The following is a 26,092-nucleotide window of genomic DNA, read 5'->3' as shown; positions in this document are numbered from 1 at the left end:
AGAAAAGGAGAGAGGCAGAAAAGGGGAAGGCAGAAAAGGAGAGAGGCAGAAAAGGAGAGAGGCAGAAAAGGAGAGAGGCAGAAAAGGAGAGAGGCAGAAAAGGGGAAGGCAGAAAAGGGGAAGGCAGAAAAGGGGAAGGCAGAAAAGGAGAGAGGCAGAAAAGGAGAGAGGCAGAAAAGGAGAAGGCAGAAAAGGAGAGAGGCAGAAAAGGGGAAGGCAGAAAAGGGGAAGGCAGAAAAGGAGAGAGGCAGAAAAGGAGAGAGGCAGAAAAGGAGAAGGCAGAAAAGGAGAAGGCAGAAAAGGGGAAGGCAGAAAAGGAGAGAGGCAGAAAAGGAGAGAGGCAGAAAAGGAGAGAGGCAGAAAAGGAGAGAGGCAGAAAAGGAGAGAGGCAGAAAAGGGGAAGGCAGAAAAGGAGAGAGGCAGAAAAGGAGAGAGGCAGAAAAGGAGAGAGGCAGAAAAGGAGAAGGCAGAAAAGGAGAAGGCAGAAAAGGGGAAGGCAGAAAAGGAGAGAGGCAGAAAAGGAGAGAAGCAGAAAAGGAGAGAGGCAGAAAAGGAGAGAGGCAGAAAAGGAGAAGGCAGAAAAGGAGAGAGGCAGAAAAGGAGAGAGGCAGAAAAGGAGAGAGGCAGAAAAGGAGAGGGGCAGAAAAGGAGAGAGGCAGAAAAGGGGAAGGCAGAAAAGGGGAAGGCAGAAAAGGAGAGAGGCAGAAAAGGAGAGAGGCAGAAAAGGAGAGAGGCAGAAAAGGGGAAGGCAGAAAAGGAGAGAGGCAGAAAAGGAGAGAGGCAGAAAAGGAGAGAGGCAGAAAAGGGGAGAGGCAGAAAAGGGGAGAGGCAGAAAAGAAGAGAGGCAGAAAAGAAGAGAGGCAGAAAAGAAGAGAGGCAGAAAAGGGGAAGGCAGAAAAGGAGAGAGGCAGAAAAGGAGAGAGGCAGAAAAGGAGAGAGGCAGAAAAGGGGAAGGCAGAAAAGGAGAGAGGCAGAAAAGGGGAAGGCAGAAAAGGGGAAGGCAGAAAAGGAGAGAGGCAGAAAAGGAGAGAGGCAGAAAAGGAGAAGGCAGAAAAGGAGAGAGGCAGAAAAGGAGAGAGGCAGAAAAGAAGGCAGAAAAGGGGAAGGCAGAAAAGGGGAAAGCAGAAAAGGAGAGAGGCAGAAAAGGAGAAGGCAGAAAAGGGGAGAGGCAGAAAAGGAGAAGGCAGAAAAGGGGAAGGCAGAAAAGGAGAGAGGCAGAAAAGGAGAGAGGCAGAAAAGGAGAAGGCAGAAAAGGAGAAGGCAGAAAAGGGGAAGGCAGAAAAGGAGAGAGGCAGAAAAGGAGAGAGGCAGAAAAGGAGAGAGGCAGAAAAGGAGAAGGCAGAAAAGGGGAAGGCAGAAAAGGAGAGAGGCAGAAAAGGAGAGAGGCAGAAAAGGAGAGAGGCAGAAAAGGGGAAGGCAGAAAAGGAGAGAGGCAGAAAAGGAGAGAGGCAGAAAAGGAGAAGGCAGAAAAGGAGAAGGCAGAAAAGGAGAAGGCAGAAAAGGAGAAGGCAGAAAAGGGAAGGCAGAAAAGGAGAGAGGCAGAAAAGGAGAGAGGCAGAAAAGGAGAGAGGCAGAAAAGGAGAGAGGCAGAAAAGGAGAGAGGCAGAAAAGGAGAGAGGCAGAAAAGGAGAGAGGCAGAAAAGGAGAGAGGCAGAAAAGGGGAAGGCAGAAAAGGGGAAGGCAGAAAAGGAGAGGCAGAAAAGGAGAGAGGCAGAAAAGGGGAAGGCAGAAAAGGAGAGAGGCAGAAAAGGAGAGAGGCAGAAAAGGAGAGAGGCAGAAAAGGAGAGAGGCAGAAAAGGGGAGAGGCAGAAAAGGAGAGAGGCAGAAAAGGAGAGAGGCAGAAAAGGAGAGAGGCAGAAAAGGGAAGGCAGAAAAGGAGAGAGGCAGAAAAGAGAGAGGAAGGGGAAGGCAGAAAAGGAGAGAGGCAGAAAAGGAGAGAGGCAGAAAAGGAGAAGGCAGAAAAGGAGAGAGGCAGAAAAGGAGAAGGCAGAAAAGGGGAAGCAGAAAAGGCAGAAAAGGAGAGAGGCAGAAAAGGAGAAGGCAGAAAAAAAGGCAGAAAAGGGAGAGGCAGAAAAGGGAGAGGCAGAAAAGGGGAGAGGCAGAAAAGGAGAGAGGCAGAAAAGGGGAAGGCAGAAAAGGGGAAGGCAGAAAAGGAGGGAGGCAGAAAAGGAGAGAGGCAGAAAAGGAGAGGGGCAGAAAAGGAGAGAGGCAGAAAAGGGGAAGGCAGAAAAGGGGAAAGGCAGAAAAGGAGAAGGCAGAAAAGGAGAGAGGCAGAAAAGGAGAGAGGCAGAAAAGGGGAAGGCAGAAAAGGAGAAGGCAGAAAAGGAGAGAGGCAGAAAAGGAGAGAGGCAGAAAAGGAGAGAGGCAGAAAAGGAGAGAGGCAGAAAAGGGGAAGGCAGAAAAGGAGAGAGGCAGAAAAGGGGAAGGCAGAAAAGGAGAGAGGCAGAAAAGGGGAAGGCAGAAAAGGAGAGAGGCAGAAAAGGAGAGAGGCAGAAAAGGAGAGAGGCAGAAAAGGAGAGAGGCAGAAAAGGAGAGAGGCAGAAAAGGGGAAGGCAGAAAAGGGGAAGGCAGAAAAGGAGAGAGGCAGAAAAGGAGAGAGGCAGAAAAGGAGAGAGGCAGAAAAGGAGAGAGGCAGAAAAGGAGAGAGGCAGAAAAGGGGAAGGCAGAAAAGGGGAAGGCAGAAAAGGAGAGGCAGAAAAGGAGAGAGGCAGAAAAGGAGAGAGGCAGAAAAGGAGAGAGGCAGAAAAGGAGAAGGCAGAAAAGGGGAAAGGCAGAAAAGGGGAAAGGCAGAAAAGGGGAAGGCAGAAAAGGAGAGAGGCAGAAAAGGGGAAGGCAGAAAAGGGGAAGGCAGAAAAGGGGAAGGCAGAAAAGGGGAAGGAAGAAAAGGAGAGAGGCAGAAAAGGGGAGAGGCAGAAAAGGAGAGAGGCAGAAAAGGGGAAGGCAGAAAAGGAGAGAGGCAGAAAAGGAGAGAGGCAGAAAAGGGGAAGGCAGAAAAGGAGAGAGGCAGAAAAGGAGAGAGGCAGAAAAGGGGAAGGCAGAAAAGGGGAAGGCAGAAAAGGGGAAGGCAGAAAAGGGGAAGGCAGAAAAGGGGAAGGCAGAAAAGGAGAGAGGCAGAAAAGGGGAAGGCAGAAAAGGAGAGAGGCAGAAAAGGAGAGAGGCAGAAAAGGAGAGAGGCAGAAAAGGAGAGAGGCAGAAAAGGGGAAGGCAGAAAAGGAGAGAGGCAGAAAAGGAGAGAGGCAGAAAAGGGGAAGGCAGAAAAGGAGAAGGCAGAAAAGGGGAAGGCAGAAAAGGGGAAGGCAGAAAAGGGGAAGGCAGAAAAGGGGAAGGCAGAAAAGGGGAAGGCAGAAAAGGGGAAGGCAGAAAAGGGGAAGGCAGAAAAGGAGAAGGCAGAAAAGGGGAAGGCAGAAAAGGAGAAGGCAGAAAAGGGGAAGGCAGAAAAGGGGAAGGCAGAAAAGGGGAAGGCAGAAAAGGGGAAGGCAGAAAAGGGAAGGCAGAAAAGGGGAAGGCAGAAAAGGGGAAGGCAGAAAAGGGGAAGGCAGAAAAGGGGAAGGCAGAAAAGGGGAAGGCAGAAAAGGGGAAGGCAGAAAAGGAGAAGGTAACACAATGGGAAAATAAATGACCGTCCTTCAATAGGCCGTGATTAACTGCTGAATGAGGGAATGTTGTTCTTCCTGTGTTGTTCAGCTCCAGCCAGAAGGACTCCTCCTCAGCCACGGTGGGCAAGGTCCGTGACTTGGCATCCTTCCGGCGCCACTTCCGCATGGGCTTCATGACCATGCCTGCCTCCCAGGACCTGTCCCCTCACTCCTGTGCCTCTGCCATGGCTCCCCGCTCCCAGTCCTGCCACGCCGTGGGCGCTGGAGACACAGGTCTGGAGAATGGGGAAGATTACTCTGACACCCAGTCACAGCACGGCGGGCGCTGCCCCCCTGCTAAACCCAAACGCCATCCCAGCACCCGTCTCAGCTCCTCCTCGGATCCCAGAGCACCTCATGCCCCACCGGACGCCCCTCCGCCACCCCCTCCCACTCACCCGCAGGCCAAACACTCAGAGAAGAAGAACGGTAGGCTATGGAAACAGTAATGAGGGCAGTGAAGTGGGGAAGTGTGAAAATGTGTGTTAATATTATTTTACCTGTTGTAATTATTGAATTATCTCTCATTCATTGCTCTCTCCCTTTCCCCTGCAGCCATGAAGAAGTCTGACTCAGGGGACATGTCCAAAAAGGTGCCGCCTTTGAAACCCAAACGAAGCCCCAGTACTCAGCTCTCGTTTGAGCCCCCAACTCCCTGTGTGCCCCCTCTTACCACGCCCATCCAGGGGGGTGAGGGTCAGCCTCAGGGGGACGATGAGCCCGTCTACATAGAGATGGTGGGCCAAGTGTTCACCAGGGAGAGCCAGACTGCCACTCCTCACCCTGTCACGCCAGTAGCCACCACGCCTGATTCAGACTCAGACCAGAGTGAGGCCATCTATGAGGAGATGAAGTACCCACTGCCAGAGGACAGAGAGGGACACAAACGCCTCCCTCTCAAACACGAGAGACTCAAATCCTACAAACACCACCACTCCTCCTCTGGCACGTCCGCCCATCTACCTCGCCCCTCCTCCTCCCCCTCCTGCTCCAAACCTAAAGCCACAGTGTCCATCTCCCACTCCTCGCCCCTCCCCTCCTCCACCTCCTCCACCCCTGTCCCCCAGCCCCTCTCCTCCAGCCCGCACCCCCCACGAGCCCCTACGCCCTACCTCCTCCAGGGAAACAAATCAGAGACAGAGTCCAACAGTAAGATCCCAGCCCCCTTCCCCAACCTGCTGCAGCACCGACCCCCGCTGCTCGCCTTCCCCCAGCCTGCTGCTGCCTCCAGTGGGGTCGGGGTCCAACACAAGGCTGCTTCTGCCAAACTGGGGACCATCAGCATTCAGACCTCCTCCAGTATGACAGCTCCATCTAGCACCTCCTCCTCCTCCACCACCCCCTCCTCTAACCTCCCTGTGCCCCTGTCAGGCTCTAAGGAGTCTAAGGACAGAGACAGAGACAGCCAGCTCGGCCCTGCACCAGGGCTAAGGGCCAGGAGCCACTCCACACCCCTGCCCCCTTCCTCTAAGTCCACCTCCCCCTATTCCCACCACCACCACCACCATCCCCACCCTCACCACCGCCCCTCACACTACCACCACTACCGCAAGCCAGAAAGAGGAGACTCGCCCAACCCCAACACCAACAACAAGAATGGTTCGGAGACCTTCTCCAAGTCCATTGCCCAGACCCAGACCCAGGGCTCGGGCAAGGAGGGAAAGTCTGTGAGCTTCTGCTTGAAGTTAGACAAAGCAGAGAAGGACAGGGACAGAGAGAGGGATAAGGACAGAGAGAGGGACAGAGATGGTCACAGGGACAGTCACAGAGACAGAGACAGGGACAGTGACAGAGAGCGACACAGGGAGAGAGACAGAGAAGCAGGGTTCCACTTTACCTCCTCTCAGGCTGAGAACACCACAAACAACCTTTCATCCCAGACCAGTGCCAGTTCAGCCACAACCTCGTCCTCCTCATCTTCCTCCCACTCTCGCCCTCACTCTCGCTCCCAACTCCACCGCTACCACACCCCCCACGGCCTACCCGCCTACAAGCCCCCCTCCTCAGACAGCCCCCTGCTCTGGACCTACCCCTCGGTGGGCTTCCGGAGACCCCCGGCGTACGACAGCCTGCGAGGAGGGTCTCATCTGCCCTCCTTGCACCACCAGGGTCACGGTGATGTGGCCTCTAAAAGCAGCACGGTGCCTGGGCCCGTCCAGGGGAAGGCTGGGTTCATGCCCTGGGACAACAGTGGCTTTGGAGACGACGGGTCTTACTTGCCCATGCAGAGGAAACTGTCCTTCAGCCAAGGCAGCAGAGAGACAGAGAGAGAGAGTAAGTTAACATGTGCTGGATGGCATCGTGGGTTTGAATTGAGTATTGAAATGTATCAGACGTTCCTCAGATCCCTGGGGAAGGGATAATCAGACTATTAGACTGTAGCTAAGTGACATCTGTCACTACACTATACTTTGTCAATAGACGATTATTCCATGTTTACTCAACAATTCCCTCTGACATTCCCCTCTCAGAGGATGAAGGGCGGGCGTGGAATGGCAGTGCAGATGCCCTCCTGAGGATAGACAAGGAGGACCTGGGCCCTGGTCGTCGAGGAGGAGGAGGCCACTCTGGGATCCCAGTACGCTTCACTGGAGGGAGGGGGCTGGGCCACAGTGAGTCCCTGGCTGGGATGGAGGCGGGGTCCTTGGGGTTCCGAGCCCTGCCTAGAGGGGGTCTCCCCCTCCCGTGCCAAACCTTTCCAGCCTGCCGCAATGGAGGTAAGCACTAAGACACCCAGCACAGACTCCTTCACCCAGAATATTTTCAAGGAAAGGGGTATGTCTAGGATTTCACTAGCACACAAACATCGCTTTAGAAAAGAGACGACATCAGCAGATTTATCTGAAGATCCTATTATGTGCATTTCTTAAATCCACAGTCGTATCATCATGGTGTTATGGGTTAAGATCATCAGTGGCAGCATATGTAGTACCAGAGCTATATATACACACACACAGTCAGGCACATCATACCTCCCCCCACATGTAAGCATAGTTGCACATAGATACATGAAATAATGCAATCCATTTTATACGCACAGCCATTCTCCCTGATAACATGAACAGCACAGTTGATTTGTGGTCATAGACAGCTATATGAACAGTGCTTGTTTTTTCTGTTCCAGAACTGGGTCGATTGAGCCGCTCATCATCCACCTCTGGGGTGAGACAGGTGGGTGGAAGCGACGTTCAACGGCAGAGCAGCCTGCCCCATCGAGAGGTACTGAATCAGGTGAATAATACCTATTATTAGAATGACGATGATTATTAGAATGACGATGATCTTTGGTATTACTGTGATTACTGTCATCTGTACAAGTAGTAGTTTTGGAATTATTCTGAAGAACATGGCCATTCTTATTATTCCCTGTACTGATAGCAACAACACTCCTCCTGAGCTATTTATAATGTGGAGATATGTTCAGTGAGCAGAATAAGGTTGCGCCTTAAAGAATAAGTCCAGGGGAGAGCGATGCTCTAATTGACGCATGCAGAGACGCGTGGATGTAAGAAGTATGCTTCTCTACAGTGTTTTGGGGCAGTGAGACACTGTCCAATAGTGTTGCATTTTGCCCAGTCACTTGGCTGCATCTCAAATGCTGACGCAGTTCGAGTGTGCTGTGCTGTGCTGCAGAGACTGTTGGCGTGTTGCTGCGTAACCCTCCCTTGCACGCCACGGGAGCTACAGGCTCTAATATGGTGTCACGTTGCCGCCTGGTGGCAGGCTTGGGTGCAACACGTTCTTATGGCTGTTGTGGTTGCTGGGCTTGGTCTTCAGTGCTACAACAGAGATTCAGTGTTTACAGCAGGGATGGGCAACTTTGATGGGGTTGGAGGCCACAAAAAAATCTGAACTCAACATGAGCGGGTCTACGTACCCACATCCATACCCACATATGCAGTCTACTGATTTGTGCAGTTAAACTACTTAACTCTCTTAACTAAATGCTTTATACCATTAGCCAAGGCCAGCCCTAGCGTTTTGGGGCCCCTAAAAGAGATTTGGTTGGGGGCCCCCTCCCCCTTGAGGTCAAAACATTTTACTGGCTCCATCGTGACGTTGGAGAGAAAACATTTGATTTGCAATTCTACACATTTTCCCATGGGTCAGAGACAATATATGTACATTTTCTAACACATTTCATGCAATTCTACTCATTCTGACATAACTTATGCCATGTTATTATGATATCTGAGTGAGAGTGACTAACAAAAATCAATGGGGCACATGCCCTGCATGCCAGATTGCTATTTGGCCATGATTACTACATGTTTAGACAGCTGGCTAGACTTAACCTTTTACTGCAGTGGGCTTAATCAGGGTCACACAGAGTCTTTCTTGGTAGTCTTAAACAAATCTACTTTGAAACAAAAGTATACACCTCACACACATTGTTATGGGCTTAAACAAATACATGTCAGATATAGAGTTGAAAGTATAACATTTTGAGTTTGCATCCCAATATTAGTCTTTATAGACATCACAGAAGACTGAAATATAACAAAACAGTTTGACATAGAAACACCAGATTTTCAGTGTGTTTTATTTGTTTTAATTAACATTCCACCCATGATGCCACTAGAGGGAGATTTGGTTAATTGACCTCACCAATCCAAAAATTGTTAGCTCACATGGCTAATTGAGTGACTGTCAGTGACTGACATAACAAGTAACACACGGTGACAAACTGTATTCATGCATACCCTACATTAGATTTTAGGTTAAAAAATATTTATTTAACTCCTCTCCTTCCACCTTCCCTGCCCCTCTCTCTGTCCAGTTGCATGGGCTGTCCCAATCCTCCCAAACGCCCTGCAGTCCTATCCTGTCCAGACAGCAGCAGCAGCTCCAGCTCCATCAGCAGCAGGTGCAGTTACAGCAACAGCTCCAGCAGCTGCAGCAGCAGCACCACCTCCAGCTGCAGTTCCAACACCTGGCCCAGCTGGCCCAGGGACAGCCTCCCACCACCGGGGGCGCTGCCACGTCCGCAGCCCAAACCCAGAGGGATGGCAAGCTGCTGGAGGTCATTGAGAGGAAGCGCTGCCTATGCAAAGAGATCAAGGCCCACCGCCGCCCAGAAAAGAACCTGTGTAAGCAGGACAGCATGCCCATCCTGCCCAGCTGGAGACGGACCCCTGAGCCCCGGAAGACGGGCACACCCCCCTGTCAGAGGCCCCAGGCTGTGGTGTGGGACACAGCCATCTGAGTGGAGGGTTGTTGGGGCAGCGGAGGTACAGTAGAAAAACAGGGGCAAGTAAATAAGTACTATTGGGTACGATTGTGGTGAGAATCAAGAAGTTTACACATGGAGAGAGATGGTGACAATATCTTTCTTCAAAGGGAAAGAGGATGGAGGACTATTTCCTCTCTTAGGAGTGACAGTGTGATTACCACCGACCTCCACAGAAGGGTGAAAATATACATGAGAGTAAGATGAGAGTTTTGTGCTCTCACATAGTAAAATAAACTTTATTTGGAGCTGATACAAGGTGTACCACGTTAAGGAGATTTTTTGAGGTGTGTGGGCCAGAGAGATAATGAACTGAAACATAAATCGTTATTTTGCCAAGAGTGATCAACTCTACTTTGTAGAGATATACAAAGATTGGGAAGATTCAGTTGAGGGATATACCAATCCAATTTGAAACCAAGAAGAGATATATGTACAATCTTTCAGTACAGTGTGATTTCTTACACTTTAATTTTAGTATTGTACAAGCCCTTCCTTGACTCTTTATTCATTTCTTAAACGCCAGTCAACTCAGACTTTGTTGAATCAAAAAAAGGGGAGAATTTAACCTATAAGAGCAATGCTGGTTTAAATAATTAGGCCTAATTTCCCCTAATTTAACTGCAGTTTACATTAATTTTCTCTCCCTCCACTGTCACAAATGGCTGTTGGTAGGGAGAGTTTGAATGAGACTTCAGGTTGATCCTCAGCAAGACACATCTTATACAAACTTATGTTCAAGCACACGGACACAGACACTTTAAACACACACACACACATAGTATTGTACAGCTAACCTTGTGGGGACACACAATTTAGTCACATTCAAAATCCTATCCTAACCCTAATCTTACACTTACCCTAACTCTAACCCCAACCCTAACTCCTAACCAAAACCCTCAAATTAACCCAAGCTCCTAACCTTAATCCTTAACATAATTCTACCCTAACACTAATTCTAACCTTAACCCTAAACCCCCTAGAAATAGCATTTGACCTCACGGGGACTAACAAAATGTCCCCAGTTGGTCAAATTTCTGTTTTTCTACTATTCTTATGGGGACTTCTGGTCCCATTTTACACACACACACACACACACACACACACACACACACACACACACACACACACACACACACACACACACACACACACTTACAGTTGAAGTTGGAAGTTTACATACACTTAGGTTGGAATCATTAAAACTTTTTTTGCAACCACTCTGAAACGTTTCACTCAAATTAAACTATTTAAAGGCAATGTTACCAAATTTGAATTGAGTGTATGTAAACTTCTGACCCACTGGGAATGTGATGAAAGAAATAAAAGTTGAAAGAAATAATTCTGTCTACTATTATTCTGACATTTCACATTCTTAAAATAAAGTGGTGATCCTAACTGACCTAAGACAGGGAAGTTTCACTAGGATTACATGTCAGGAATTGTGAAAAACAGAGTTTAAATGTATTTGCTAAGGTGTATGTAAACTTCCGACTTCAACTGTATACACTAGCCTTTGATAAAAAGGAGAAAGGATTGTTATTATTAAAGAAACATTGAAACATGTTGAATGCATATGAGATGGTTTGGTTTGCCTTGTGGTCTGGGTATCAGTTGTTTGTTATTGTGGAGATGTAGTGGGGGAAAATACTACCTAACGGTTTGCATTTTTGTAATGTAAATATACAGACTTTCTCAGCATTCCTGCAATTTTACAGCAATATGTTCCCAATGTGAGCGTAACATTAATATTAAAACGTGTCAGCCGGCCAAAACATATCTCGGACATGAACTCCAAGTCATAGTTAACATGTCATGCATGTCATTGAACAGACATAAAGTACTGTATAAAACCATATCAATGAATCGTGTGGTTATCGTGTGGATATGGTCATGTGAGATTGTCCGATTTTTCACATAGATCTCGAAGATGCCATTATATCACTACATACACCATGAAAAGTCCTGCTGAAATGTTATGTTGTGGTTGTGTAAAGAAGATGAATGTGTTGCCGGGGAAATCTTTTGAACAAGTTAATATAATGGCAGATGGCACTTACTGTACACTCAAACATAGTAGGCATGCTGAGGGTTTAATATTTTGTTATTAGTAACAAAAGTAGTGCACTGGGAATTTACTAGACTTGTATTAGTCGACTGATAAAGCCGTCTGTAGCGCGGGCTAAGGAATCTGCACTCAAATCATACTGTACACTCAAATGAAATACAAACGGAAAATTGTACAAAAAAACATTGGCGGTCGAAAAAAACACCACCGGTCATGCAGACTCACAGTAACTTATTGATGAGTGTCCCATCCCACAAAACAATAATATCAACACACCTCAAACAGAATGCTGGAAGATCCTGCCCAAAAACACAGAATAAGCCTATATAATATGTAAATAGATATGTACAGCTGTATTGAAAATGTAGCAATTATTTCCACTTTCATACTTGTAATCAATAAATATAATGTAGCATATAATGTATAAATGTATTTGTTCATATATTTTTTTTAAAACTTTTTTTTAATTGGGTACTTAATCTGTTGCAACTGGTCCACACAGACATTACTGTACGCTTTTACCAATACATGACAAGCCCTCAAGACAGTCTCACAATTGTTGTATCATATTTATGCAAGATTCCCTTTAAGCAGTACATACAGTTGTGGTATTTATGCCCTTTTCTACATACATTGTATTTATGTACAGGTTTGAACAACTCAGTTTGACCATTTGTTTGGACATTTTCTGAAATACTTTGCTGCTATCTCAAACTACTACTAGCTACTGTTGTTGTTTATTGAATTACAATGGCATTTGTGACCATATCTAACATTACTACTCTTGTGCTTATTGTGACATACTTTTAATTGATTTACTGAAAACCATGTGAGATGAAGTTTGTACTGTGAAGAGTCAATCTCTCTGTACTTGTATTCTGGCACTTGAATGTCTCCTGGTTGATGTTGTTGTTTTACTAGTTAGCACCAACCTGTACAGTTCCAGTGCCACCCTGTGAAAAAGTATCCAAAATGTTCAAGTGACATTGCACCAATGTTACCGAGATACTGCTTCACTTTTTGCTACTCAAGGTTATTATCACCCATTGGTCTATAATTTCAACTAAACAAACAGAGATGAGGACCATGTTGAGGGAGAGAGGGGAAGTGCAATGCATTCCTTACATTGAAAACGTCAGAGTTTGGATTCTATCCCAAACCCATTGATAAGTGTGCCCAATTGTATTTCAGATATACCAAGTAGTCATCTTTTTAAACATTTATTACAACAATTGATAACTTAGGCATCATTTACAAACTAGTTTACAGAAGCTGTCAGCTTTGCGTGTCGCCTAAAACAGTGGCCATTATATGAGTGCCATACTATATTGATATGGTAAGATACGGTGTACCTTGGAAATCACTGTAGTGCTATATTCACATTGATATTGTCATTAAATCAGTTTTATATAATGAACAGGATTTTTTGCATGTCTTTATGTTTCATTTCATGACAAACAGAAGCAAACAAATATGATCTATTTGCTTTATCTCTTCACATCTCTTATGTATCACGTTCAATAGCATTGGTACGATAAGTGGTGGTGAATGTAGAACATTGTCTCTGGTTAAAACATTGCAGACAGACAGAATGCACTCTAACAGGATTCTGCTGCAAGGCTTTGAACCCGGTGACACCGCCCAGACACAGACATGTTGTAATGTCTTAGATCTCCAAGTGAGGGCACCATTCACATCCACTGTACCAGTTACTATTCTCTCTCTGAGATTCATGTACCTATCATTTCAGTATATTTACACACACGCACACAGACACACACAGACACACACACACTGAGATGCGAATGAATGCTGGTGGCACATCCTATGGCACCAGAAGTACAGCAGAGTAATCTAACAGCCTTTAGACTTGACCTCTGCACTGCTATGAGACTGACTGGCAGACCAGACGCCACACAATGCATCAATTTAGCTAAGGCAGTGAGCTACATTCCCTATATTATAGACATCAGTTGCCAGTTGTGTGCAAATAAGCATCATATTGATATTGTGTGAGCCAGCACCATATGGTCCTCCCTCCTTTTCCTCCTTCCCTCATGACAGCCGGGTTTAGAGGACTGCATGGGGTTTAGAGGACTGCAACATAATTAATAAATCCTCAGAGGAATCTGCATTATTCAACAGTGTGGGTTTCAGGGAGGGGATGCTGAGGGGTAGACATTTTGTTTAGATGGATGTTATCATATGAGCTATGTTCAAGAGCCTAATTCATGAGCAGCACCACTGTCTTCACACACATGTATGAGCTGCATGAGGAATCCCAAGAGCTTATATCATTTGCTGGAATGCTTTTCACTCAAATCCTTGCTCTGCCATTAAGCGAGCAACACAGGTTGTAGCTCGCATATGATTGGTTAGAGAGGCAAGCTGGTTGGCTGCTGGTGTTCTCTGGTGAGAGGGGAGGAGGATGATTGTAGCTTTCTCCTCCGAGGGGTTGGAGTGATGGGTAGGGGAGGGGGTGATGCTTGAGAGGTAAGTGAGGGTGAGCGAGACAGGCTGGTAGAGAGAGAGAGAGAGAGAGAGAGAGAGAGAGAGAGAGAGAACGCTTTACCGCAGTATCACTAAATTTCTGCATCACTCATCAAAACTCTGCGGCATGCTAACTAGATCTGGGGGAGGGCTCATACCGGGTTTGTGCTGAGTGTAGTGTCAACACCACGGTCGTTTAGTATAGATTGACTGTAATTAGATACAGTAGCACGGAGCCGCCGGATTGTTCATCCTCTTCTTTCAAACAGCTCGTCATTTGTGTGCTCGCTAACGACTTTCTGCACCCTATCTGAGTAAAATATTTCACATCTCACCAAAACGCCTATTACATTAGGTTATAACGCCCGGTAACAGTCCGTGGATTGAAACACATTTAGCAAAATGGCAAAGGATGCTGAGAAGAGCACTTGGAAGGACTTCATATGGAACTCCAGGACCCGAGAATTTTGTGGCAGGACAGGGAGCAGCTGGGGTGAGTCTCCTACTTAGTAATGGTCGCCTGCAGCAATGCAGTACAGATGGCCCCTCTACACCTAACACAGGGATGGGCAACTCCAGTCCTCAGAGACCGGAGTGGTGTCACACTTTTTCCCCATCCCTAGCAAACACAGCTGATGAAACTAATTGCATTCTAAACTGAATATGATTCGTTTTTATTGGAGTCAGGTGTGTTAGCTGAGGCTGGGGCAAAAGTGTGACACCAATCAGGCCCCGGAGGAATGGAGTTGCCCATCCCTGCTCTAACATAATTGCAGGTCCGCAGCACCTTCTAGTTGGCTACAGGTTTCACAATTATGTCATGAGCACCCTTTATGTGTGCTGCTTGAATACTTATGAATGCGTAAAGAGTAAAATAATGTGACCCAGCAGAAATGTAAAATGTGTGCAGCATTCAATGCGCAATTTGAAACCGCTGCCTCACCCGAGCGATCGCTTAATGAGATTGGTCGCTTTCCAGTGCAAGGCGGTGCTGAAATTCAAATGCGGCATTATGTGTGGATTGCCCTTGTGGGAGCGGGCAAAATGTTCCCTGCATTATTCTTTTTCATTTATTAATTTATGCCACTGAGTTTTCCTGCGCAATGCGTCTGGACATAAGGGTGGAAGCAGTGCCAATATTTTTAATGAAATGAATATGCCAGTGCACCACATTTTTTATGTTACCTTTATTTAACCAGGCAAGTCAGTTAAGAACAAATTCTTATTTTCAATGACGGCCTAGGAACAGCGGGTTAACTGCCTGTTCAGGGGCAGAACGAAAGATTTGTACCTTGTCAGCTCGGGGGTTTGAACTTGCAACCTTCCGGTTACTAGTCCAATGCTCTACCCTACTAGGCTACCCCGCCGCCCCATTCTCTGTTGTTGCCTACTTTTTAAAGACTACAGTAGGCCTCTTTAGATTTAATGGTCTTTACTTAAGCTGTCTTCTGGCGCAGAGCACCCCTTCCTGAGATGTGAGGGCCAGTTGTTACTTCAAATAGCTTCAGAAGTTATTAGCCTGGCCTGTTATTAAAGTTACTTCAATTGGCTTTACCAAACACAAATGTAGTGGGTTTGCGGTATTCACTTCAACTATAGGCTATTTGCAATCAGTTACAATGTACGTTTTGTTTCAATGAACAATCAAATGTATAAGATTAAAGTTGTATCGTCTGCTTAGTGTCAAGATCAGCACAATAATCTGCACGGACAAGATCTGAAATAAAATAGGTAATGTAGTCTAGCATCCGAGATTTTAAGCGATGACCACAACGTTATAATTTGTGCACTCTTTCAACGCCCTTAATAACCCGCAACTATTTCAAATCGCTCTTTTCTAATGACATTGAGGCGTTTTAATCTGGGTAAAGCTGAGGGCCACATTCTATTTGTATCACCTCCAAGCCCCCAGCCCTCTCCTCTCTTAGTGTGAGTAAATCTGTGCAGGATTTAATCCTAATCTAATGACTTCATTGGCTGGCTAGCGGAGTATCAATTGTAGTTGTCAAATCAAACTGTATCAATTTCAGAACATTCCCTTTAATTGATTGTACAGCTAATCAGAATTGTTTCGGATGTAATCTGTCTTTAATGTAAATGCAATGATTTGAGATGTCACACACACATACTCACACACATTGCATTTCGCATTTCCACAAAAAACCGTGCCCTTGCTACGATATTGATGAATGGAGAGAAATGTAAGTCCTAGGTCTACTGAGTGGTGTGTTCACTGACTGTAGTTTCCTTTTCAGTAATTCTCCCAGAATGCACTCCTTCATCCAGCTCAGTGTGTCCCATATGCTTTGAGGACTGGTGGCCTGGTTAAGCTGCACCTCTCTAAGGCTTGTTAATTAGGCTATTTCTGTAGTGAGCCAAAACGTTTATAGCCTATACATGGTCCCTGAACTTAGTACATCCTTATTACCTGTCTGCGCCTAAGTGACCCATGTATCCAGGTGCTAGTCTGCATGTATCTGTCTTTTAATCAGCTCTGACCTCCTCCACGGCCCACAGAACAAAGATGGAGACGAACGACACCAATCTCAGGCACACAGTACTCTAGCTAGTGTAATGGCCACTTTTCCCACTAATAGTGCACACTGCTTAGCTGTTCCTTGTGGAAATGTGTGTGTGTGTGTGTGTGTGTGTGTGTGTGTGTGTGTGTGTGTGTGTGTGTGTGTGTGTGTGTGTGTGTGTGTGTGTGTGTGTGTGTGTGTGTGTGTGCGTGCGTGCGTGCGTGCGTGCGTATGTTTCACAGTTATGGAAATAGCTCTTAGATCCATCGGCAATTTCAAAAGTACTTGAATATTAAAACAACCATATCACATGCATATTCTTTTATCCTTACCACATTTTCCATTCAAAGCCTCTTGAACAGTGTCCACCACGTTTGAACATTAATCAAACAAACAAAAAGAAAAGAGACACCTTTTAAAAGGCATCCATGTTGCCATTGTAGGAGGGAAAGCACAGGATGCTACTGGCCTATTCAGCCCCGCCATTTTGTTCTTTGCTTTCAACTCTCCCGGTGATGGGGGGGATGAAAAGAGAGGCGGAGGAAGAGTGAAAGAGAGAGGGCACGGTGTCCATCATCGGCCGGGGCATGGTGATGAGAGATCAAGCAGGACAGCCAGTGAACTGGACACCCTCCTGGTGTGGTCAGAGGGAAGCTGACCCTCTCTACACTCCTCTTGACCCTCTCTCTGGGTTTGCACAAAACACCCAATCTGTCTCCCCACAGGGATGGGTGGTATCTGTGGTTACCATGACGCCCCATAATGTTAGATCAGATAAATAATGTCAGGTTCCCCTCCCTGATGGTAGTCCCTCTCGGCATTGGTTGTACCAGAGCCAGGGCTAGACCCAGGGCCTGTACAGCAGGGTGTGTCCTTCCAACACGCTATGTAACACAGCTCCCGCTCCATCCCTATCTCTCTTCACCACATCTCACCCCACCCCACAGGATGCCGCTCTGCTCTCCTCTCTGCTTACGATCCTCTCTATAAGGTTACATATCTACGTAGATCCCCTCACCCTGGGGACTGGCAGACAGACACACTTACACATTCACTCTCACTCACTCACCAAGAAGCTCCAGTGTTCGTAACTTTATCCCATGGAGGAGCTTCCCCTTGCTATTTGGTTATGGATCCCTGTAAGCCTGGCTGTGCTGTGAGGCCCACGGCTCCACACAGCTCTAGGCCTGCTGACAGAGGGAACCCTCATGCTGTTCTTTGACAGGGCCCAGGTGTGGAGCTCCACATTGGGGGTACTCTAGCAGAGACACAGCAGGCCTACACCCCAGGACTGGTCTCAGGTGACAATGCTGAGATGGCAGATGGAAGGGAAGGAGGGCTACTGATAGGCTCAGTCAACTCACCTGTTTTATTCATTATAATTTACACTAATTGTATATCTCACATTCTGTATGACCATATAATATTTAGCAGCTGTCGTGATTTTATCTTATCAACCCAACAGAATGGTTCAATAGCCATCCGTTCCCTTTGGGCCCAATGCCGTTCCCTTCGGGCCCAATGCCGTTCCCTTCGGGCCCAATGCCGTTCCCTTCGGGCCCAATGCCGTTCCCTTCGGGCCCAATGCCGTTCCCTTCGGGCCCAATGCCGTTCCCTTCGGGCCCAATGCCGTTCCCTTCGGGCCCAATGCCGTTCCCTTCGGGCCCAATGTTACCATGTTGGTTTGGTCTCCATACGGTTTGTGTTAGTGGAATACTGTGCATGGCAGCTAATCCCCTGACCCTCTGCCCTAATCTCCAGGGGTCTTCTCTCCTCCTCCCCTTTCTACTTCTGTCACCACTCCTCCCTCCCTCTCTTTTACCCTCCCCCTCATCGCGGCTCACTCCCCCATTGTTAGTGTTACTTAATAATTCATTCGGACAAAGACCAGACATTCATCCTGGATGAATCAGCCTGGTTTAAGGCTGGGGGAAGGGCGTGTGTCTTTATGTGCAGGTTGTGTGAGTTCAGACATGTATGGAGAAGTGTGCATGTCCAATTACTGTTTCCATAAATAGATAGATATTCAATATCCATTCATTGAAATATTTTTTGTAGTGTATGTTTGAGAGAGAGAGAGAGAGAGAGAGAGATACACTATAGAAGGAAGTAAAGGCTTCTGGTTTGAAGTAAAGAGGATTACTCCTTACCTCCTGTGTCTTTTCATGTATTTGAACGTCGGCACGGTATAGTGTGATAAATATAGAGAGAGTGGTATAGTGTGATAAATATAGAGAGAGTGGTATAGTGTGATAAATATAGAGAGAGTTGTATAGTGTGATAAATATAGAGAGAGTGGTATAGTGTGATAAATATAGAGAGAGTGGTATAGTGTGATAAATATAGAGAGAGTGGTATAGTGTGATAAATATAGAGAGAGTGGTATAGTGTGATAAATATAGAGAGAGTGGTATAGTTTGATAAATATAGAGAGAGTGGTATAGTGTGATAAATATAGAGAGAGTTGTATATAGTGTGATAAATATAGAGAGAGTTGTATAGTGTGATAAATATAGAGAGAGTTGTATAGTGTGATAAATATAGAGAGAGTGGTATAGTGTGATAAATATAGAGAGAGTTGTATATAGTGTGACAAATATAGAGAGAGTTGTATAGTGAGATAAATATAGAGAGAGTTGTATAGTGTGATAAATATAGAGAGAGTTGTATAGTGTGATAAATATAGAGAGAGTTGTATATAGTGTGATAAATATAGAGAGAGTTGTATAGTGTGATAAATATAGAGAGAGTGGTATAGTTTGATAAATATAGAGAGAGTTGTATAGTGTGATAAATATAGAGAGAGTGGTATAGTGTGATAAATATAGAGAGAGTTGTATATAGTGTGATAAATATAGAGAGAGTTGTATAGTGTGATAAATATAGAGAGAGTTGTATAGTGTGATAAATATAGAGAGAGTGGTATAGTGTGATAAATATAGAGAGAGTGGTATAGTGTGATAAATATAGAGAGAGTTGTATAGTGTGATAAATATAGAGAGAGTGGTATAGTGTGATAAATATAGAGAGTGGTATAGTGTGATAAATATAGAGAGAGTGGTATAGTTTGATAAATATATAGAGAGTTGTATAGTGTGATAAATATAGAGAGAGTTGTATAGTGTGATAAATATAGAGAGAGTGGTATAGTGTGATAAATATAGAGAGAGTGGTATAGTTTGATAAATATATAGAGAGTTGTATAGTGTGATAAATATAGAGAGAGTTGTATATAGTGTGATAAATATAGAGAGAGTTGTATATAGTGTGATAAATATAGAGAGAGTTGTATATAGTATGATAAATATAGAGAGAGTTGTATATAGTGTGATAAATATAGAGAGAGTGGTATAGTTTGATAAATATAGAGAAAGTGTCCAAACAATGACTTGGATCACAGACAACATAACACCTACTCTACATGACATTTTCACATGTCAGCATTTCAGGCTTTGTAATAACACAGGGCAAATAATAAATGGCACCCTATTCCGTAAAAGTGGGGAATATGGAATGGCCATCAAATGAAATTGCCCCACTGTATAGGTAGTAGAGTGCCATTTTGGGAATAGCCATATTTTGTTGAATGTTCCCTTTCCTTTGATCTTGTGTGATGTTAATGTTGTATCTGTTTGCTGGTTGTCTCCCTCCCAGGCCTCATCCTGCTCTTCTACCTAGTGTTCTACATCTTCCTAGCTGGCATGTTCTGCCTCACCATGTATGTCATGCTGCAGACCTTGGATGACTACAAACCCACCTGGCAGGACAGGCTTGGCACACCAGGTAGGATGAACTAATACACCAACACACCAATGCCACATTCTAAGAGGTTTTGATACACTAAAACCTCAGAAATCAAGCGAACATTTTGACAAGTCTCTTTACAACTGCCACTGTATAGTCAGTAACAGCCCGGACAATCACACATAGTGTAGTATACATATGATGTTGGCTAAAAGCCCTCCCCATCTTCTCTCTTCTCTGTTCTGCAGGCATGATGATCAGACCCAGGGGAAAGGCAATGGAGATCTCCTACAACACCACCAACACTGAGACCTGGGACATGTACATCAAGACACTGGACAACTTCCTCTCCCGTGAGTCTGTCTGTCTGCTTGTCTCTGCCTCTCTGTGTGTCTGTCCCACGAAATCACATTTCTATTGTGGAATACAACAGGGTGAAACTGTATTTCTCTCCCATCCAGCCTACAACAACTCTCTGCAGGCTGAGAAGAATGAAGAGTGCACACCGGACCAGTACTTTGTTCAGGCAGACAGTGGTGATGTGAAGAACAACCCCAAGCGCTCCTGCCAGTTCAACCGCACCATTCTAGAAAAATGCTCTGGCCTTGATGACCATACCTATGGATACCAGGCTGGCAAACCATGCATCATCATCAAACTGAACCGGGTATGGGAGAAGCAGAGAGCAGAGAACGGCTGGGGAGGGAAGAACTTGGCATGTTGCTAGGAGACGTAAGGGAGATGGGGATGGAGCAGTCATGTGAATGGTTGGGAGCCTGGAAGAGATCATACTAATTAAATACAAACAATGTTGGCCATTTTTGAAATTGTTATATCGACAATCACAACAATGATCAGTTGACTAGATCCGCTTTAAGGAGGGATGATGTGGGGATGGTGGTGGAACTCTCTGGTTAATGCATGTCTGTCTGTTGGTCTGTCTGTATTCTAGGTCATTGGGATGTTGCCAGGAAAGGATGGCCAGGCTCCATTTGTCACCTGTGGAGCGAAGGTGAGCCTCTCTCTCTTTCAGCTCTCTCTCTCTCTCTCTCTTTCTCTCTCTCTCTCTCTCTCTCTCTCTCTCTCTCTCTCTCTCTCTCTCTCTCTCTCTCTCTCTCTCTCAGAATGAACCCATCATGTCTCTTGTTCTCATCTATGTCCCCCATTACCATCCTTCATGTCTGTGTCTTTCTTTGCTCATCTGTGTTGCATGACACAATGTCATTTCCTCATTTCAAACCCTATGTGTATGTTGTTGTTCTCTTCTTTTATGTTACCGTCCATTTTGTCCTTGCACTCTCAGAGGTACAAGGTTGGCAAAGATGAATGGGTAAGGGTGCCACTGTAGTGATCTTAGTGACAGATAGAGAAGTAGATATGTGGTGTATAGTTGCTAGCGCTACGCTAGCACCCTCGTCATTTTATATTCCAAGATATAGAGGTTCAACAGCTGTATTGCATAGCATATACAGGTAGGCACAATGGCTAAAGTAAATGTAAATAAATAGTATACTCTAATTGTCATGGTGTCCTTTCAAAGCTCATCCAGTCCTTCAGATTGGGCAGTCTTTCCCTGCTTGCCCACACACTTCCGACAGATCATGCTCTAACATGATCTAACTAATGGCCTTGATCCTCTGCCCCTGCAGAAAGAAGACTCTGATAAGATTGGAGAGGTGGAGTACTACCCTGAAAATGGCACCTTCAACCTCATGTACTACCCTTACTATGGCAAGAAAGCTCAGGTGAGAACCCCCCAATACCAACCTGGCAACACTCACAAATCATCACTTATAAACCTTTGTTTTATGGTTAGATTAACTCATCTTTTGTTCCAATGTCATTTCTAATGTTGTTACACATTATTTTGCCTGTGCTTTCAACATGTTATAGATCAAATGTTGCTGAAAATGAATGCTTAAAGCCTATGTAACAATATCTTGAAAATGGTTAACTACTCCCAGGTGAACTACTCCCAGCCGCTGGTTGCCATCAAGTTCCTCAACATAACCCTCAATGAAGACATCAACATCGAGTGCAGGATCATCTCCAACAACATTCCTCCTGGGAGTTTAAGAGACAAGTTTGCGGGGAAAGTGTCTTTCAAACTGAGGATCAACACTAAAGGCTAGATGTACATTCTCTCTCACTAACATGTCCACCCACCTCTACATTCTGTACACAGGTACCCAGGTACACAGGTACACAGGTACACACACACACACACACACACACACACACACACACACACACACACACACACACACACACACACACACACACACACACACACACACACACACACACACACACATACAGAGATAGATAACAGAATTAACACCCTCCGTTTGTCGAATAGAATATGTTTACAACTTCCATTTACCCTCGATGTCGGGCATTGGATGCCCAGTGGAGTGATGATGTCAGAATGGTGGAGTTAAACGGGTGGTAATTCTGTCTCTGTTTCTGTGTGTGTACTTCCATTCCTTTCTGTAAATTAGTTTGAGGTGAAGTCTATTTATACTGCATGACTAACTAGGGAATATAGTGGACATAAACATGTATGATTTCAAAGTTTGCAAGGAGAAGCAACGCCTCTTACCAGTTTACTGTTGCTCCTTCATCTCTGCCTCCCTATAGAGTGCGCCTCTATATACAAATATACACAAAATACAATACAACCGTGTATATCTATTTATATATCATAACCTTATATCAGTATGTCTATTTTGTTGCGCTTGAAAATAATCCAACAGCTAAAACATATGATGAAAAAACATATTTTTGTGGATGAAGGGAGAGATGGAGACATTTTGCATGTGTGTACTGTCTTTAGTGCCCTAAGAAGGCGAGAGGCCCCATGTCTCAGCTCTCTGCTCTGCTATGTGGGAATTATAAACGAGGCTATGTTAAACTGCTGGCCACCAGGAGGGACCACGCTGCACTCTGCAGTGATCATCCATTTGAACCCATAAGAAGATAGCATCTCCAACATGGGGAGCTACAGAGGTCAAGACCTTTGAGTCTGTTTGTGCGTGTGTGTGTATGTTTGTATGTGTGTGAGTATGTACTGTACATTTAATTTGTATAACCAAATTCCATTTGCAAGACAGAATGCATACTGTAGGTCGGGAAGATGCATATGCAACGTGCAATATTAATTAAGAATGACACATCATGCACATTATACTCATTAAACAGGACTCTTTTGTCATTAACACTTGAATTGCACATGGTCATAATTCGGATTATCTTCCATAACATGAATATACACTTCATTGTCCTTCCATGGTTTATGTTCACATCGGTGTTCCTACAGCTCAAGGCTCAGGGCTAGTTTGTTTGTTCATAGTTTTTTGCATGTGCATCGCATCTATTGACATGCCTCCTATACATATAAGAAAGAGATGCTGTTCTTCTATTTTGTATTGATTTGCACTGGTTTGTGTTTTTCTTGTGAAGACGAGATGCTTATGGTTCTGTGGAGAAGGAAAAATAGAGTTTGTTTTGTTTCTACGTTTGTTGAAATTTATATTCAAACATGTGGTACCATTTGAATCAGTTGTACATGACTTGTTACTGCTGTAATAGTGCATCTCAGTTTGAAGGCTGTCTCCAACATCTGATTACATCGGCCAGAATGTCTGTAAGGCTGGTTTGGTGATAACGGTAATCTGTTTGATTTATTTTAATTTTAGTAGGAATCTCTACCATTACATTGCTTTAAAAAGGGTGCAACAGACCAACCAACCTTGTAGTTGGAGGGTGTACTATAACTAAAAGCACCTACAGTTGATCATGGGCAAGAGCGTTTATGAATTTGCTCTAGAATGATGGTCAATGTGCTGGCGCACAGATGCCCTGGATGTGCTGCAGACTTGGGGCTAGATTCAATATGTAACACTAAACTTCGGCATACAGATTCAATCCAGCCCTTGATTCTGGACACATAATGAGAAAAACCAGTTGAGGAATCTATGGATCTGAGCGAGTGTTGCTGAACACTGGCTGTGACATTGTGGCAATGTGACTCTGATCCTTCTTCAACGTCATAGCGACACTTTTAGAACCCTAGCATCTGTTCACTCAGCTTAAGGGTTGGGTTGACTTTTAGGACCTTTCTTCGCTCAGTCAGTATAAGGTGTATATCAATCAATTTTCCTTCATTTTGGTTGAAGTTGCACCTCAGTAATATCATCATAATGAAGACTTGACAGTTTAACAATAATCAGTATATAAATAATCGGTTTAATTTGATAGCTGTATAATACACGTTGAGGATTGACTGAACAAAGTCAATTGACTCCATGCTAAACATCCATGTTGCGTGTGGCCTACCAATAGTCCTTGTTTTTGACATTGTGAGACAATGGAGTGAACAGTGCTAATTCCTCGTTAGCATTCCTGCTCCACTCAGTCTGTTTCGCATGCTGAGATTCCACTGTAATCTCTTAATCTGGTCAGATAATCTAGAGCAGGTACCTTCTCTCTTTTGTACACACACACACACACACACACACACACACACACACACACACACACACACACACACACACACACACACACACACACACACACACACACACACACACACACACACACACACACACACACACACACACACACACACACACACAATCATCCACCCTTTCTGTTAAAATATGTCTGGTGAGGAATGACTATGCGCTTGGTTCCACAGTTCCTTTAAGGTCTATATTATTATTATCATGGTTTTATACATATGACCCATGTTTTGCCATGTTGTATCACAATATGTTTTGTCCCATGAGCCCATTCCATTCACAATTCAATCTACAAGTAAATGTGTATCCATGGTGTGTATCCATGGTGTGTGTAGCCACACAAGTACATATATGTGGATATATTCCAATTGTAAAATTAATGCTTTCCTTTTCTGCCTACAAAAAAGTAGTCCTGCCAGATTCCCTCCAACCAAAGATATTCATGATCATTTTATAACAGTATGAAATAATTGTGCTGCAATGAATGAAGAATGAAGGAAGTCCTATTCTTATATAATGCTACGCACAGAAGGAGCAGGTGTCACTAAATAACAACAGTGCCTCCTGGTGGGTGGACAGATGTGTTGTTCCCCAATATCACCGAATGTTATTTAATGTTATCTCCATATATCCGTTTTTATATGATAATTTGGAGATGTCTTCAAAAAGCAATATATTCATTTCCTGTGTTGCTGATGATGTTTTTATTCTTGGAATGGCTGTAACAAGTTTATAGTAGCATTAATCATCATGAAAGTGAGGAAGAAGACAGAAAGAACATGTAAATATTATGTTCACAAATAGATATACAGTTATATGTCTGCCAATGCACATCTTCAAGATTGAACAATAGAAACACTTAACAGTTTTGTTTTCAAACGAGATAAAGTATTTTTATTGTTATTTTGTTGTAAAGAGGAGATTATGTATTAGCTTTGGATTGTAATAAGACAGGGGTGCTACCTGGTAGGTGTTTGACATGTAACCTCTTGACTCTGGTTGAACACATACCAAGTATGGTTGAATGTAGAACACGTTTCTTTTTTGGTACCATCTTTCTCTATTTTGTTTTCAACCTTGCAGTATTGAATGTTTGCAATGATGAGCGCTCCACTCTTTCTCAGTCATTGTCTACTGGATATTCTTTCAGATGAACAATGCATGTCTTTATATGGGCCACAGTATGATGAGATAAAGGAGGGTGTCATCTTGGTTTGCTCAGTTACACTGATTCAACAGAAAGCTGCATATTTACAGTAACTGCAATGGATTTATCCTCAAACAGCACAATTACTCGCCTGTGACCACTGCATGTGGCAAACTAGTGTGAACTACCTATTTGTTTCAAACTCACTTCTGAAGCAGCAAGACACAGCTTTTCACAAAGGTCCACCCTGAAAAGAATAGCAAACGTATCCCTGATTTAAGACTATCTTGAATCCGACAGATAATTCAAAAGGATCTAAGGCAGAAATCCTTTGAAACACATTGGGATAGTCTCACCAAAAAATGAAAATGGCTGATAATTCTATTTTCTTTGGATCTTTTTTTGCTGTTATTGTATTTATATATATTTTTTGCTCATGTTCGTTGTAAAAAATGATAGAGAAATCAATAAACGTGATTGAAAGAAACATAACCGGACTGTCTGTTTTGTTACCTTTCTCCATTTTATATAAGTTTATTATCTCAGTTCAGTGTGTCTAACCTCATCCCTCCTTCAGTCACAGTCAGTCAATGAGACATAGAATACCCAGGATAATATAACACTGACATAAAAATAAACTCTATTCTAAGACTTGACAGAGTAAAAGCAGACATCTCCCACATTACATTTTTTTACATTTTACTGTAACATACTACAGTACTTACTATAGAATTCT

The 26,092-nt window shown here is 44.5% G+C and overlaps 2 protein-coding genes across 3 annotated transcripts in view; both read left to right on the top strand.

Annotated features, from left to right (window-relative positions):
- LOC118391235 (neuronal tyrosine-phosphorylated phosphoinositide-3-kinase adapter 1-like) overlaps nt 1-13,361 on the top strand; it is a 38,460-nt gene extending 25,099 nt beyond the window's left edge. Inside the window, exons 3-7 of the mRNA XM_035782412.2 lie at nt 3,685-4,064; nt 4,191-5,909; nt 6,107-6,352; nt 6,760-6,866; nt 8,416-13,361. Coding sequence (XP_035638305.1) covers nt 3,685-4,064; nt 4,191-5,909; nt 6,107-6,352; nt 6,760-6,866; nt 8,416-8,841 — 2,878 coding nt within the window. The 3' untranslated portion in view covers nt 8,842-13,361. The remainder of the gene's footprint in view (nt 1-3,684; nt 4,065-4,190; nt 5,910-6,106; nt 6,353-6,759; nt 6,867-8,415) is intronic.
- Nucleotides 13,362-13,527: 166 nt separating this feature from the next.
- Nucleotides 13,528-25,848, top strand: LOC118391234 (sodium/potassium-transporting ATPase subunit beta-2-like). Of its 2 annotated transcripts, XM_035782411.2 has the most exons (8): nt 13,528-13,916; nt 19,597-19,725; nt 19,935-20,039; nt 20,148-20,353; nt 20,639-20,698; nt 20,990-21,016; nt 21,336-21,431; nt 21,651-25,848. In XM_035782411.2, exons 1-8 carry the CDS (start codon nt 13,826-13,828, stop codon nt 21,816-21,818), a joined length of 882 nt encoding a protein of 293 aa, XP_035638304.2. In that variant the 5' UTR covers nt 13,528-13,825; the 3' UTR covers nt 21,819-25,848. The 2 variants fall into 2 exon arrangements, with proteins under 2 accessions (XP_035638304.2, XP_052313912.1); XM_052457952.1 differs by lacking the exon at nt 20,990-21,016 and having other exon boundaries at nt 13,533-13,916.
- Nucleotides 25,849-26,092: the final 244 nt, after the last annotated feature.

This window comes from Oncorhynchus keta, chromosome 12 (genome assembly GCF_023373465.1).
Source record: "Oncorhynchus keta strain PuntledgeMale-10-30-2019 chromosome 12, Oket_V2, whole genome shotgun sequence".
Lineage (NCBI taxonomy): Eukaryota > Metazoa > Chordata > Actinopteri > Salmoniformes > Salmonidae > Oncorhynchus > Oncorhynchus keta.
The sequence above is the reverse complement of the archived record's forward strand: the minus strand, read 5'-3'. Positions and strand labels throughout refer to the sequence as shown.

What these genes read in the sequence shown, in the direction of transcription:
- LOC118391234 (XM_035782411.2), top strand. Translation starts at nt 13,826, where the DNA reads ATGGCAAAGGATGCTGAGAAGAGCACTTGGAAGGACTTCATATGGAAC. An exon ending in ACTGGACAACTTCCTCTCCC is followed by an intron (nt 20,040 to 20,147) that starts GTGAGTCTGTCT and finishes TCTCCCATCCAG; the next exon opens with CCTACAACAACTCTCTGCAG. An exon ending in ACTATGGCAAGAAAGCTCAG is followed by an intron (nt 21,432 to 21,650) that starts GTGAGAACCCCC and finishes AACTACTCCCAG; the next exon opens with GTGAACTACTCCCAGCCGCT.